We start from the raw sequence: 16,646 nt of genomic DNA, 5'->3' as shown, positions 1-16,646 counted from the left end.
AACCTTGGAAGTGTGTCCTCATAATACCAAATGTAATCACTGAATAGAAAGTTACAAATCTAGAGGTAATGTAGATCTTAACAAGTAAGGGAAATTACAAAAAAGATGGAAATCTGTGCATTTAGATAATTTTCTTAGACAAAAATCCATCCTACAATATGATTTGTGTGTAGGTTACTGATTAGAGTATGATTCAATTTAAAAAAGTACAAAAATCTTCCTCTAACCATGCATTAATCTAGGCATCAAGGACACAGATTATGTATCACTACTTTTAAGAAGTCTGTCCAGCCCTGGCTGGTTTGGCTTAGTGGATAGAGCGTCGGCCTACAGATTGAAGGGGTTCCAGGTTCCATTCCAGCCAAGGGCACATGCCCAGGTTGTGGGGTCGATCCCTCCCAGTAGGGGATGTGAAGGAGGTAGCCAATAGACTCTCTCTCATCACTGATGTTTCTATCTCTCTATCCCTCTCTTTTCCTCTCTGAAATCAATAAAAATATATGTATTTTTAAAAAGTCTGTCCAGAACCTCCAAGTTAAAACCCTCCTTTCTGTTAAGTATTATAAACACCTCTTTTGTTTTTCTTATAACATGGCATTATATTTGCTTTCTTATTTGTTTCTCTTCACCACAGTGTTCTTTTCAGGAGCAAGAATATTGTCTCTTTTTTAATCTTTTAATTCTCAGTACATTTTCAGTACCTGAATCTAATTAATATACATATAAAATAATATTTGAATATATAAATGAATGTAGAATTTTGACTCAATAAATCATTTCTTAATTAGTGAGTTATTGACTAAATGAAATTGCTTATAACATAAAAAGGATCTGCGCATATGTGCATTATAATTGATTATCAATACCCACTTCTTTTACAAAGAACAATATTCTTTTTTTTATAACCTGAAAAGTAAATGGCTGATTTAATGGCAAATGTGAATTCCATCTAGTAAGAGGACACTAAAGAATTAGTTTTCTCTCAGGGTAGAAACATACCGGACTAATCCGTACCCTTTAAACAATGGCATCCCTAGAGTAACACAATATGGTACATCACACTACTTCAACTTGATCAAAATATTTCTTAGTAGAAAGTAATTACTTTTCATCTATTTCCATGCTCATCACTAAAAAGCCCCATTCAAGTTCTTCATCTCCTCCTTTATTCAAGAAGAACCTGCTGAGTCCCGGGCCCTATTCAGGCTCTCAAAATATATCTGTGAACAAGATAAACCAGCTTTTCTGCTGTCATGGAACAGATTCTAGCAAAGAAAATGAGAAAATAAGCCATATGCATGACATCTGATTACATTTTGGGAGCATATTAAATGTGAATGAGTGCTCTGGGACAATATACAGTTTGGTATGGGCAGGGGGAAGGCAGGTGTTGAGGTGCTATGTTGCAAATTAAAATAGGGTGATCATGTGAGGGCTCATGGAAAAAGTGATATTTGAATCAAAACTGTAAGGGATTGGAGGAATTAGAAATATAGATTATTCCAGACAGAGGGACCAAAGCAGGGCAAAGAGAGCATGCCTGACCTGTTAGAAGAAAAGGCAGGAGGCCACCAGCAGGCTAGAGTAATGCAAATAGACAGAGTCAGTAGGCTTCAGATAAAATGGGTCTTCTATGGCTTTGGCTTTTTTTTCTCAGTGAAATGGGGAGCTATGGAAGGTTCTTGAGCATAGGGGTGACAAGATTCACACTGACTGGTAGAATAGTTTGAAGGGCAAGAATGATGTCATGGAGACTAGAGGAAGGCTACTGCCTGAGCCCAAGAGGAGAACATGGGATTGTCAGATCAGTGGCAGCAGATGTGGCTAGAAGGTCAGAGTCTGTATAAAATCTGAAAGTTAACAGGATACTGCTAAGTGAGTTACCAGTGTGGACCTACGAACAAAAGAATATATACTCTGCATAGATGGCCAATCCCAATAAACCAAATATGTTTAATATTAAAAATTATGACATTCATAGTCTTAATTAATCTTCTTTGAATAAGTTATTTCTCAGGGCTCGATTCTCCGTGGATGCATTTGTCATCTACACAGCTTCGAAGACTAACTCTGAAGTGATAATCACCCCAACCCTCTAAAGAAGACTGACCTAAAACAGTCAAATAATTGGATCACTTTTTCCCTTTACTGTAATAAAAAGAAGTCTCTCCCCCACTTGAACAGGAGTAGTTAGAGGAAAGTGCAGAAAGCATTTACTGTATAGCTATTCACAGTGACAGGCGCCTTTTATGTAGTTGAAAATCTTTGATGTTCAAATTATCATTTTTCTACTTTTATGTGATCAGAATAAGAGATAAAACAATTTCACTGATGTTTGAAGACTGTAAGTCTATTACAGGAGAGACATGGTGTGGCTTGCCAACAGATTAAATAACTGAAGAAACAAGATGAAACTGACCAAAGCGAAGCAGGTCGAATGTCAGGTAGAGGTTTTAAATGGTCGGGTCAGAAATGAACTCTCGGGAGAAAGTCGTGTAGCGGGAGCTATTTAAAGGGAGACCAGTGGGAGCAGTTCAGAGCCCACAGAGGCAGCCGGGTAATGAGAATGGATGATAGGGCTCCATAGGTCTCCAAAGCTCAGACCAGCGGTTTTCTAATCTACCAGTCATTTCCTCTCCGCCCCACCCTACCCCACTGGGGCATTTTTCTTCCAACCTGCTTTTTATGTCAAAACATCTACCTCTGAAGTGGAAGAGAATTCAGTCTCTCCTGCTGTGTGTTCCCCTTCTCCTGGCAGGGGTTTTTGTTCTCTGCCTCCCCTTCGGATGACAGGAAAGTCTGAATGGAGCAGATAACCTTTGCATTGACATTGCTTTGGGGAAGCACTTCGAAGGCCCTTCGCTTTTTGAGTTTCTGTGAGGCACTCTCTCCTGGTGGAGCCCCAGCTCCTGAATCTCTGCACTAAAAGCTCAGCGTGCCTCTGAACCTCTCAGAAGCAAAGGGCATTGATGGAGATTCTGGGCAGCAGCTCGGGGTGCTCAGAAGTCGCCCATTTGTTCAGAACAATTAAAGACAATGAGGTTAGTAACGTTGAAAATTTCCGAAGTGTAGAGGTCACTAAAGAAGACAGACTTGGTTGGCCTTTGTCAATGAAATCACAGTTGTTTCTGGTGTTTGGAGGTTCGCATAGTGTAGTAGGAAAGATCATTGCACTAGAGACCCTGAAGTCTTAGCGAGGTTTAAGTCTCAGCTCTGCCAGTTCAGCAAGTTACCTGTCTTCTCTTCTCAGCTCTCTCATCGGGACAGTGGGGCTGATGGTAATAGACCCTGACTTCAGAGGCATGTTATGAGCATTAAACTGATTATTATGTTTTAAAAACAGAAAAATGGCTGGCACATGAAATGTGCTATATAATTTTTGGTATTATGATGATTTTCTTTTCACGCCACAAGGACTCAACAGACACATATTGGCTGTGGTATTGTTCTAAGTGGTGTGCTGGGGAGGAAAATATTATATTGTTGAATTTTCAAAAATAATTTAAATCATTTAGATATCTGCATTTCATTTAGCATATAAACTTTTTTATAAAATAACTGGTTATTTTTTATAAAATACTTTTGCTTTCAAAGTAATTATCTTTATTTCTTTATGTTTCCTGTGATGTTGAATTTTAGAAAATCATATTACTTTTTAATATGAATAGAATCTAAATTTGGATCATTCTCCAACCTAAAACTTTCAATATTTATCTACTGGGTCCAGTTGGTTTTACATATGCACTCACAACTTACAAAGCGACTTATATCAGCCTATTTTCTTCTTGAGAAGAATTTCTAAATTTCCAGAAAGTTCTCCTATCTCTTGAGTTGCTGCTGTTTCTACATCAGCTTCAGCATGTATCCCGTGCTTTTTTCTCTTTAATTGGGATCCTGAGTGGGGGAAGACTAGGGTCAGTTCATGGACAAATTAACAGAAAAGAGAGAAGGATGTTATAAGAGAAACCTAAAGCCTCAAGAAAGAGGTTCACTGTGTGCTTAAATTGACAAAATGTATTCAACTTTCTGGGTTTTAAGATGACTCAGTTAATTCCAAGAGCTCCCAAAGACATTTAAGAAAGTTGAAGGATTTTAAAAGAAATTATCATGTGAGTATATAAATTCTCATATAGTAATGAAAAATGTCTATTTAACCATTCCTTTGTGTAGTACTTCAATAAATTTAAAAATGAAAAATCAAGTCAAATTAGTGTAGTTGAATCTACATGGTGTAACATTAAAGAACATTCAGCTAATCCATATAAAAAAATTCAAAAATTTACCCAAAGTAGCCCTAGCTAGTTTGGCTCAGTAGATAGAGCATTAGCCCATGGATTGAAGGATCCCAAGTTCAATTCCAGTCAAGGTCACATACCTTAGTTACAGACTCCTTCCCTGGTTGGAGCCAGTGTGGGAGGCAACCAATCAATGTGTCTCTCTCACATCGATATTTCTCTGTCTCTCCCCCTCCCTTCCACACTTTCTAAAAGTCAATGGGAAAATATACTCAGGTGAAGATTAACATCAAAAAAATTTACCAAATATCTTTCCTTTTTATAAATTTTTAGCAAATTTAAAAAGTCACATTTAGACATAAACATACACAAGTTTTAAGTGACATCAGAGAAGTGCACTTGTAACTGAGAATCTAAAAAAGGAGTGGCCACATCTAATTCCAAAGACCGAGAGAGGCCTTCTGAAGGAGATAGTAATCTGATTTAAATTACCTCAAAAATTAATAGGATTTGACAGGTACAATTGGAAAAGAAAGCGAAAGAATAGGAAAACAAGAAAAAAAGTTATAAAATTTTGGGATCTTGACAATTAAAATAATCTAATTTTGTAGAAGTGCTTCATGTAAGTAAGTGAATTATAAGAACTATGACTAGAAAATTATATTGAAGTGCAAAATTCATAAGGTACTACAGTCTACATGATTATGTTTTATCTGGATAATGATATAAAACTCATAACATCATGATATCTAAATCACACAAAGAAACTAATGTATTACTGCTTAATAAGTAAACAATAAATTCAAAATATTTCAAATTTGACAATTGGCTATGAATATAGCTATACATAAGTAAGAGCACAATGTGTGTTTATGTCATATAATTTCAGCTAACTAGAAATATTTCTGAATTGGCTAGCCATTTCAGTGCTTATTTTTGGCATTCAGTGGTATTTCAATTATTTTCTCCTCAACTATACACTAAGCAACTAAAAGTAAGGTCAACACAAAAGGAATTTGGAGTTGGGCATTTGGAGAGTGAATTCTTAAATATCTCCTCTGTATTTATACTACTTTTGTTAATAAGTTAAATAATTAAGCACTGACTATGGATAAAAGAAAATAAGTACTCATGAAATATTACAGCATTATATACAGTAAAATATAAATAATGTGCTAATAATACAAAATGTTAAATATTCATTCTTTTATATTTTGTAATCTAAATCCAAAGCATACAACTATATTATATTTATTAATATATTTTCCTAGAATTACACCTTGATAAAATACTTATTTGTCTCACTGTTCTAAATATACTCTGATATATGTATTCGTAGTTCTACCAGCATTTTTCTTCATGCCTTGTCCTTTTTGTGTGTGTTATAAATAAATGTCAATTTTATATATCACATTGCCTATAAAAAATTATGTTGGAAAGCACAAGAGAGAAGATGCTTGATTTCAAATAAACACTAAATTTTAGTACTCTATAAAGAACTAGAGGCCCGGTGCATGAAATTCGTGAACTCAGAGTGATCCTTCAGTCCGGCCTGTGCCCTCTCGCAGTCCAGGAGCCTTCAGGGGATGTTCAACTGCCGGCTTAGGCCCACTTCCCAGGCCTAAGCCAGCAGTCAGACATCCTTAGTGCTGCTGCTCGCCAGCCGTGAGCATCTGCCCCCTGGCAGTCAGTGCGCATCATAGTGACCTGTCATTCTGCTGTCCAGTTGATTTGCATATTAGCCTTTTATTATATAGGGTTACATTTCAATAAAATTAGATTTATCTACTATTTCATTTGTTTTATATTTTGTTACATGATTCTTATTTTCTGTCATAATGTCTGAACTGCAAACTAAGAATTAAACTATTTAAACTCCCCTAAAAATTTTTTCAAGTTATGCTTACCCCAAAAACTCTTTCCACACTTCATATGACTAAAATCATTGGTTGGAATAATAAATTTCAGATCTGAGAGTCCTTTTTGCAGTAACCTGAGCTATTTAGAAAACTTTTATGTGGATTAGCATGCTATCTGCTTCTCTGTGATCTGATTAGTTATCATTCAAAGAAATATGGAAGATGAAACCATTATAAAATTAGGTGATTTCTTATTTAGAAAAATACAGTACAGCCAATGGACTACAAATCTGATGGTCTTCGAAACTCTTGACTTTGTCTTCAAATCTGTAAATACTTGCATGTATCAGGAGTTACTCCACTGCTATCTCTAAATGATCTCATGGACTGACGGTCTCTAAGGAGTGAAATAATTAAAACATCTAATCATCTAATAAATGGGAAATAAAGAGGTATCTGGACGTGATAATATGATAAAACAATCACATCAAGCCAATCAGGAAGACAGACTTTGATATGTTCTTGGTAGTGCTCCAGTGCAAGGCTCTTGCTTTATAAATGGAAGGTCCAGAGTTGAGAAGTGACTTTCCTAAATAACTATTTGTTGTGCCAGAGACGGTGCCTTCTGGGTTTCAGTCTAATGTCCGTTGTGCTCTACCTACATATATTTCCTTAGATTTTCACTTTAAAGTTGTTCTTTTCTGTTTATGAATATCTCATGTAATGAAAATACACATATTTAAGTGAAGAAAAACTTTTTTTGTTGGTTTTACAGGATTTTACATTTCCACTCCAACTGGACCAGGAGGGAGACGAGAAAGAGTAGGACTTTTAAGCCTCCCTTTGAACCCCACTTTGGAACCAGTCTGCCTTAGTTTCTGGTATGCTGTGGCCCCGTGTTAAATACCATATTATTTAATGGGTAACATTGCCTTTCTCATGTTGCCAGGCTCAGATTTCTCTAGGATGTTATCCCAAGTGTCGATGAATTCGCCATTACTTTTCCAATTGATAAAGAAGTAAGATGTTGGGAGACTCCCCACCCCTTCTCCATCAACTCCCTCACAAGGGGAAAAGGGGTATTTCAAAGACAGTTACAGATTTAGAAGAACCCATAAATGCCTTTATTCTAATGTTGTAGGAATCCAGTCATTTTTGCTTGTTTCCAAACTAGGTATCACATGTATGGCGAAAATGTCTATAAATTAAGCATTAATATCAGCAGTTACCAAAACATGGAGAAAATCGTTTTCCAAAAGGAAGGAAATTATGGAAATAATTGGAATTATGGACAAGTAACAATAAATGAAACCGTGGAATTTAAGGTTGGCAAAATATTTTGTGTTTTAAAATCATTTATTTGTATTCTAAAGGTGGTGATGTAATTATAGTTTATGGTGACATAATGAAAAACAATTTATTTTCTAAATATAGCAAAGACCCTTTCCTAATCCATCTTCTATTTTTAATCTTTGAATGCCTCTATTTTTACTTATTCATTGACTTATTAAAAACCACTTATTGGGGAACAATTCGCTTCAGGATAGTACTACTTATAAAGAGCCATACAATCCATGGAAACTTTGTAAGATATTTCAGCTTTTTTCAGCAATATCCTAGCACAAGCTAACTGTATCCTCCTATGACCCTGCCTAATTAGACTTCCAACTTTTTACAAATACCACCCATATCAGCCATGCATTTTTCTGGGGAATATCCTTTCCTATTAGCACATCCACACCTGTCAGTATCCATCCACCCTGCCTCACTCTGACTTCATCTGCATTTTCTTTCAAAACAAATTCTATGAGCTGTGTCATTGGGAAATCTCCAATCATTTATTTCACATTAGGGTGAGTTAATTTTTCAGATAACAGCTTAATGCGTTCTCTTCCTAAAGGCATTTGTAATTAAAATATGGGCTGATATAGTTTGACCAAAGTAACAATGTTTTAATTGGGCAACTTCAGACAAGAGAGTGTAACTTTTAGAAGATGTATTTTTGGATCGACGTTGTCCTAGGAAGCCTTCAGTTTTCTCCTGTGACTTTGTATAAAGTGGGCGATAATCAATGACCCTCACGTGTGTTTCTTCCATCTTTCTTTCCTTTTTTCTTTTCTTTATTTTTTTGGATTCTCTCCTTCCATTCTGAGAAGTTTTTTCTCTCTCCATCTTTGGTGGCTTTATGATAATTCAGGGAAGGGTAAAGGAAATGGAACCTCAAGGGAACACAGGAACGAGCAGAAGCAAGGACGTAAGCACTGCAGTGGCTCATCAAGCAGGGTGACAGCTTGAAATTCTACAAATATTGTCACCTTGGTCTTGGCACTTTGTTGTGACATGTTGAACAAATCATGTATGTGTCTTTGAAATTCAGCTTGCACAAACATGAAAGGGGGGGGGGAATCATCTTGATTTGGAATAGCACCAGCCATGAAGTAGGTGGAATGAATGAACAAATGCATGAATAGATGACTGTATAATAATGTTGGGAAAATGAAATAAGATAAAGTATAAAGTGTGTACCTTGCATAGCAATTGGCATATAACAGATATTCAGTTATAGTTATTTATTTCATATGGACCTTTCTCTCCAGTCTAGTTCTGTGTCCTTTGGGCATCACCCTCACACAGTATCTCACACCTTTTTTGGGTAAACTACAACCAATATCAACTGGCCCTAAATGATCAAATTATACTCATATTTTCCCCTGCCCCCCTCTTCCCAATGTCAGTGATCGAATCAGTGTATCTTCTCTGCAGGGCTTATATGCTCTGAGAAGGAAGACAGCTACTTGGATATCTAATATTGTTGGAGGAAGAATCCGGAAGAAGTTTGCTTCCCCCTGTTGGACATTGTATATATAATACAGAATACAGTGGAGTAGGACAGCATCGAGAGAGAGAGAGAGAGAGAGAGAGAGAGAGAGAGAGAGAGAGAGAGAGAGAGAAACTGTGGCAATGTTGCCTAACTCAGAAGGGAGACACTATTGAAAATTTAGACTAATGTGAACACAGAATAAGGGAGCTGGGTGCAAATGAAAGACCTTGAAAAACATGATCCACCAACGTTTCCCTGTGCAGTAACCTGTTCTCAGATATTTGGAGATGGCAGTACTGGTTCTGCAGAAAATATTGGGCCATTAAGAAGAACCAAGTCAGAGCATGCTGGAGTGGAAGCCTTTCACATGCCTCTCTGAATTACAGGTGTCCTTTAGTGCTTTTAAAAACAAGCTCCTGAGTGATATCGCGTTGGATGACATTAGCCTAACACGTGGGATTTGCAATGTCAGTCTTTACCCCGAGCCAACTTTGGTTCCAACTCCTCCACCAGAACTTCCTAGTAAGTAGCCTTCATGTGTGTTTTCCCTAATTAAGTCATTAATATTTTCAGGAAGATCTTTCTTTGACTTTTTTTTATCTTGGTCTAATATTTTTTCACTGGAGATCTAAGACTTTACAATATAAGTAAAGTGGAAGCCAGCAAAATATTACATATTATATACATGAAACCATAATTAAAATCACTCAGTACATTGTTGTGCATCACCTTTTTTTTTCTTTTTTTCTTTTTTTTTTTGCATCACCTTTTTGAGACATTTTTGTTTTTGAAAATAATGAAGGGGTTATACATAAATTCCTTAATATTTCAAACACTCAGTCAAATTTTATAAATATCTACTATGGACAAAGTACCATATAAGAAATGTGAGATGTAGCAATAACCATTGATACATGGAAAAATAAACATATAATTAATATAAATAAAAATTAAAAGCAAAAACAAATTATAATTATTAAAATCACTGCTGGTTTGAAAAATAATTCTTATGGGTACCAAGTATTAGCAATATCTTGCTATTTTGATATTAGAATCATTTAAAACAATGGATTTCTTTTGTAATCCTTCCTGCCAGCATTTTCTTCTGTTCATCAGTAAGTCGTCAAGAAGAAAACAGTTTTATGTGGGAACAACATAGTCATAAGCTTGATATTTTTAAAGTAACAAATCTCTTTATCTAAAATAGGAAATTTGAGGTCATTTTTGTACATAATATTATATACAGAAATACAACTTTAAATATTATTTCCCATTTTAAAACTTCATACAAGCCACACTGTCCTCATATCTATTCCAGTCAAAAGAGAGAAAGAAAATACCTCAGTGCCAAGGAGCTAAGATATCCCTGCATATTTTAACCACAGGGAAGCTTAACCTATCTGATTTTAACATATAAACTTCCGAATTTTCCCAGAGAATACTCGTTCCAGTTTCCAAATGGTTCGCTGCAGGGCAATATTTAGCACAGCAGAAAATGTTAATTGCCATCAAATGCATTCCGAACAATTTCATTCTAATGCCATTTGCAATTGGTTCGGTGAAATTCTGATTTGAACAGAGCTTTCCTGGTTCCAGATCACTGATTTGTTTCAGCAGAAATAAAAGGAAACCTTGGCTGACTGGCTAATAGCCTTTCTTTAGTTCTTATTGTGCATTTAAATAAGAAAGTAATCCCAGAAAAGTAACTGAGTAGAAAAAATCCCTTTCCTCCCATATTTTCAGGGATACCCATTGTGCCCAGTATGGGGACATGTAAGTCCCATTTTCATAATTTCAGGAATTCTTCCATTTTATGACTTCAGTTGCTCTATGATTGATTCTTGCCCTGTGACACAGGCACAAATCATTTAAATGTAGGTATTGTATTGAGAACACTTTAAAAAGTAAACATGTCATTACACAAATATCATGCTAATTTGCAGCACAATTGGGATGACTCCTGACAAAACACCTACTAAATAGAATAGGTATATACAAAACAAATCCATATTTTAATCTGCTGACTTGTTTCTGTGACTGTTAAAAGTAATTAAGGGGGGCCCTGATCGGTTTGGTTCAGTGGATGGAGAGTCAGCCTGCGGACTGAAGGGTCCTGGGTTCGATTCCAGTCGAGGGCATATATGCCTTGGTTGCAGACACATCCCCAGTGGCGGGTGTGCGGAGGCAGCTGATTGATGTTTCTCTCTCATCAATATTTCTGACTCTCTATCTCTCTCCCTTCCTCTCTGTGGAAGATCAATGGAATATATTTGGGGGAAAAAAGCAATTAAGGGGGGGAGAAAAAAAACTATAGTTTTAGCTATTTTAATAGTCACCCTTTATTTCTACAGGTTTTGCTCTATTTGGCCACTATTAAGCCATTTTCCATTTCCAAAGACAAAACAAATGTTTACTTGTAAAGTTTTAGAGGCATGGCATTATACTTAGAGCTAAATAATCTAATTTTGATTCTTCATGTAGAAATGAATCAGTACCTATCTACCTCTCTTATAATTGACTAGAGGCCCAGTGCATAAAATTCATGCACGGATAGGGTCTGTAGTGGCTGCCGGCTGCTGGCTGCTGGCCAGGGCCTCCCTTCCCATATTTCAGCAGAACTACTTGCCTTTTGTATTATTATGTGACTTGATATTCAAACTCCTAGCAAATGCATATTAAGTTTACTCATATACTTTGGTATAAGTGTGTTTTGGGATACTTTATTTTTTTATCTTTTTACTTTTAAAATGAATAGCCTACTTGTTAGAGTTATTGGCTGTATTGCTATTACAAGTACAATATAAACCACAAGGAATGACAATTGAACTTTATTGTCATAAATTGAATACAAATATTACCATTATGGCTGGGCCCTAGAACCTGTCCATAGAAATATTTATTTTCATAAACTAAGCACAGATTTGGATGAGAAATTTTATATTGCAACTTTAACTTTCAAAATATTTCCTGCAATACTGTATGACTGTGTATTACTATGATAATGATGTTTATTTTACCAAACATTTTTAATTTGAACCCTCTTATTGTAAATGAAAGTTGGGCTGTCCACCTTTTCACCTGAGAGTAAATGTCTCTACATTGACACATATCTCATGCATGTCAGAGGCCCCTATTTGGCATAGTAAGAATTTAATCAAAAGAACAGCTCCAAGAAAAAATAAATGAAAGAGTTTAACAAGTGTGGTGGAATTGAGTTCCCTGTACCAGACAGGCTGTTTAGCTCTTTCTCTGTATGGAGGTGGTTTATCTAATAACACAGCATTACTGATATCCAGAATTACATTTCATGAGTCTTTGGCTCCTCTACTAAGAAGCACAGGCTACATTTCCATTACAGCAACACCCCATTAAAATAAACGGTGTCATCATATGTAGAATGGGTGAAAGTGCTTTTGTCAATTCTTCCTAGTTATTTGTATTCAGGGTAATTGAAACTTGTTATCAAGTTAAGGATCAGAGATGTATCCCACTGGTTAGTTATTTGATATATTTGAAATGCATTTCAAAAAGTACTTCTTAAGTATTTTAAAGGAATGAATTTTCCAAGACTTCTGTTCAACGGAGAAATGCTATCTAAATTGCCTGCCTTGACAGCTTAACAGCTACACTGGGCAACATTTGGGTTCTGGGTGTATGTTTATTTAAGTCCTACCTACTCATTGACATATAATGTGCTGTTAAGTGTTTAGTTATGTGAAAATTCAATACAGTCTCTAAAATGTCAGCCAGTAGGACTAGCTGATTTTGAAATTCTTCTATTCCCTGAAGAGAAAATGAGAATGATCATCAAAAACAACAAACAAAATAAAACAAAAACCCCACTAGCCACACTGACCATGGCTGAACTTGTGAAGTAGGAAGAACTGGTTTTCCCCAGTCTTCACTCTTCAGTGTTTTTTTTTTGTTTTGTTTTTATCTCTATAGTTACACTCTCTTCTCCCTGGGTTTATTGTGAATTGAAGGAAATTCATGGCACTTAGATTCATTAAAATTAAGTGAATGGGAGTTAAGAGGTTGTAGTAGATTCTTCGACAGAAACCTTTGCATGGCAATTATTCACAAAATCAAGGAGGGGAATGCCGCTGTGGGAGCATCGATTTCCTCAGCCTCTCTCACCCTTTCCAGGGGGAAACCTGTCCTTATTCCCATTATCACTCTTTCTATGTCTCAGATACCTTCTTCCGTGTCCTGTGTACAGGGCTCTCCTCCCTTTGGATCTATTCATGATCGACCTTGATTGTTAGTGCTTTCATTTATGTTCCCTTCTTCCCTCCTTCTCTGTCTATACCCATCAAGAATATGTCATATACACATCAAGCGCCACTTATTGAGGCTCGGTCTAAACTCTGCCCGTGGCTCAGACCAGATGGTCAAAATGATTCAGAGTTTAATCAACCCAATAGGAGATAGGAACCTGCTGTGGGATGAACTTGTGATTAACTGAGTTGAAGTTTTGACTTTGACACTAAGTGAATGTATACAGCGTTAACAAGCAATTGAATACCTCAAATGCTCAAGTCATCCATTTAAAATAGAAACAGTAGTTACCTAATTTACAAGTATGCATTGAAAACCAATACTGAATATTCCAGGTAATATGTAGGCAATTGTCATAAATTATGTCTGATTTTTAAAACAACCTTGAAAATCTCTAATATGTATGTATTCTATATATGAGAAAGCCAAGGCTTGAACAGACAAATAACTAATTCAGAGAGGCTATTTTATTTTATTTTTTAAATATATTTTCATTGATATCAGAGAGGAAGGGAGAGGGAGAGAGAGATAGAAACATCAATGATGAGAGAGAATCATTGATCAGCTGCCTTCTGCGTGCCCCACGCCGGGGATCGAGCCTGCAACCCGGGCATGTGCCCTAGGTCAACGTTCAACCACTGGGCCACGCCAGTGTGAGACAATTTTAATCCACCAGCTCTAATACATCTTCCCAAATACCCATGTTCTTTTCCCAAGTGAGACAATGTTATGGAAACATTTTGCAAAAGATAATTTTTGTAAGAAGTTTTATTATTCTTGCTAAGCTCATCTGGTTTCAGGCAAGCCTGGCCTAGGGGGGATGTAAGGTAGACCAGGTCCTGCCACCCTGCAGAACATGGTAGGTTGGCAATGATGCTACTCTCAAGCTACAGCCACTGCCTCTCTGTCCCATCAGGTACAACATGAACCCAAATCTAAGAGGCTTATTACAGACATATTCGGAAGATGCACATGACTTTCCAAGGATCTGCGTAAATAAGACAGATGATATATAAAAGATGGATGAAAAAAAGAGGGAATGACTGAGGCATTGCCATAGGTGTGGAGATGTTTAATCATCCCTCCTATAATCTGATTTCTATTTTATTGGGAGTGAATAATTCCAGTGGAGAGCCTGCTTTAATGATAAGAAAATATATACTTATCCTAGTTTTCCATATTTTTCAAATTAGGTTACTCTTATTCTTTTGATCGTAAATGTAATAATAAAAATAAGAATTGGGATACTAACAGTAGTTTATGAATTGTTACATTAGAATTTTCTTCTAATAAGCAAGAAGATGACAATATAAGTATGCTAAGAATTATAAATTTAACCTACCTACTTAAAGCATCATACTTTTAAATGGAAATCTGGGCTCTCTTTTGCTAATAAATTTGCATTAAGCTCAATCCTAACTTGTCTCCGGGACAGTGTTGGGTAACAGGCCACTCTATGGCAATTATTAAGCAAGTGGAGTTTCAGTTTATCTCCCTTTTCTGACAGTCAAATGCCTCAATAAACAGGATGGTGAGGCTTCCCCTCTACACGCTCCCCCACCCCCCAAAAAAAGGAGAAAAAAGAAAAATGGCAAGATTAGTGATTTACTAGCCTCCTCATAAGAGAGTGGCAGATATAAGATTTGTTCCAATGTGATCATTTTCTTCTGTACTGCAGAGGACTGATACCTTACTCATGCAGTGTGTTTATAAAATACGTTCAGCAAAACTATTTCTTGCCCAAATAATTCTGGAAAATGCTATACACTATTATGCCCTCCACAAAGAACAGTGGAATATTTAAGGTTTTGTGACATTCTTCAGTAAAGAGACCTGTTTGCCTGTGTTTTTCCTATACTTAAGTTGCAAGATTTTCCCATCCACATACTCTAAAATGTATCTGTCAAAACCAAGAAATGTAATTGGAAATTTTCTAGCAAATAGTATTATCTCCCTGAAATTAACATTACGTTACTAATGACTTTTCATCGTTTTCCTTTCCAGCGGACTGTGGAGGACCTTTTGAACTGTGGGAGCCAAATACAACATTTACTTCTATGAACTTTCCAAACAACTACCCTAATCAGGCTACCTGTGAGTCATCTCTTTTCCAGGCCATGGCAAACAACTGTACTGTATTTATCAAAGTGTCCCCTTGAGGCAGCGAAGTAGATTACAAAGGTGTTACATCTGGATACATCTACATTTATGAGATTGCTTAATATAATGATAACGACAAGAATAACAATAATAAATTGCTATTTTAAGCAATTATTTCAGGTGCTCTATTAGTGCTTAATATAATTTTTTCAGTCACTTCTCACAACAATTCTTTCAAGCAGGTGCTATCCTATCCTATATAGTAACAGGGTAGTATGCAAACTGACCCTAACAGCAGAATGACTGGAAATGGCTGGTCACTATGACACACACTGACCACCAGGGAGCAGACGCTCAATGCAGGAGCTGCCCCCTGGTGGTCAGGTTGCTCTCACATGGGAGGAGCTCTGCTCAGCCACAAGCCAGGCTGATGGTTGCCAGTACAGCGGTGGTGGTGGGAGCCTCTGCTGCCTCCTCAGCAGCGCTAAGGATGTCTGACTGCAGCTTAGGTCTGCTCCCTGCTGGCAAGTAGACATCCCCCGAGGGCTCCTGGGCTGCCAGAGGGATGTCTGACTGCCAGCTTGGGCCCAATCCCCTGGAGAGTGGGCCTAAGCCAGCAGGTGGACATCCCCCGAGGGATCCCAGACTGCGAAAGGGCACAGGCCGGGCTGAGGGACCCCCCCCCCCCCCCCCGAGTGCACAAATTTTTGTGACCGGGCCTCTGGTTACTGTTATATTTCTCAAATTTAAAATGGGAATCAAGTCAGTAAGTGAAAGAGCCAGCCTTACTCCAGGTACTCTCTCTCTCTCTTTAAAAAGAAAAAGAATAGTTTATTTATTTTTAGAGAGAGAGGGAGAGAGAGGGAGAGAGAGAAACATCCATGTGAGAGTGCAACATCAACTGATGCCTCCTGCACACCCCCCACCAGGGATTGGGTGGAGCCCACAACCTGGGCATGTGCCCTTGACTGAGAATTGAACCGGCAGCCTCCTGATACATTGGACAATGCCCAACCAACTGAACCACTATGGCCAGGGCCAGATACCACTCTCTTAGTCACTGTCTTTGATTATACATATGATGCCTATGGTGTATATAACAAGGTGGCAATTCCATAGAATAAAGTCAGTGAAAAGTATAAACAGCAAAGAGTCAATTGTAACATCCTCACCTTTTGTAGATATAGCCTAGAGCCAATAAAGCAGCTAGAGTAATGTAATTAGACCCCCAGTAATAATAATAATAATAATAATAATAATAATAATTACTAAAAAAAAAAATCTAAGTCTAGTGAGAAGATGGGTTAGCTGAAACTGCACAAATTCTATCTATAGATCATTACTCCTAAGTGG

The 16,646-nt window shown here is 37.0% G+C and overlaps 1 protein-coding gene across 1 annotated transcript in view; it reads left to right on the top strand.

Moving 5' to 3' along the window:
* Positions 1-16,646, top strand: part of TMPRSS15 (transmembrane serine protease 15) — a 103,863-nt gene that overhangs the window by 46,627 nt on the left and 40,590 nt on the right. The window contains exons 11-14 of the mRNA XM_036352518.1: positions 6,870-6,975; positions 7,269-7,419; positions 9,302-9,437; positions 15,198-15,287. Coding sequence (XP_036208411.1) covers positions 6,870-6,975; positions 7,269-7,419; positions 9,302-9,437; positions 15,198-15,287 — 483 coding nt within the window. The remainder of the gene's footprint in view (positions 1-6,869; positions 6,976-7,268; positions 7,420-9,301; positions 9,438-15,197; positions 15,288-16,646) is intronic.

The sequence above is a fragment of the Myotis myotis genome, unplaced genomic scaffold (genome assembly GCF_014108235.1).
Source record: "Myotis myotis isolate mMyoMyo1 unplaced genomic scaffold, mMyoMyo1.p scaffold_m19_p_2, whole genome shotgun sequence".
NCBI lineage: Eukaryota > Metazoa > Chordata > Mammalia > Chiroptera > Vespertilionidae > Myotis > Myotis myotis.
This window is presented reverse-complemented; position numbering and strand designations above follow the sequence as displayed.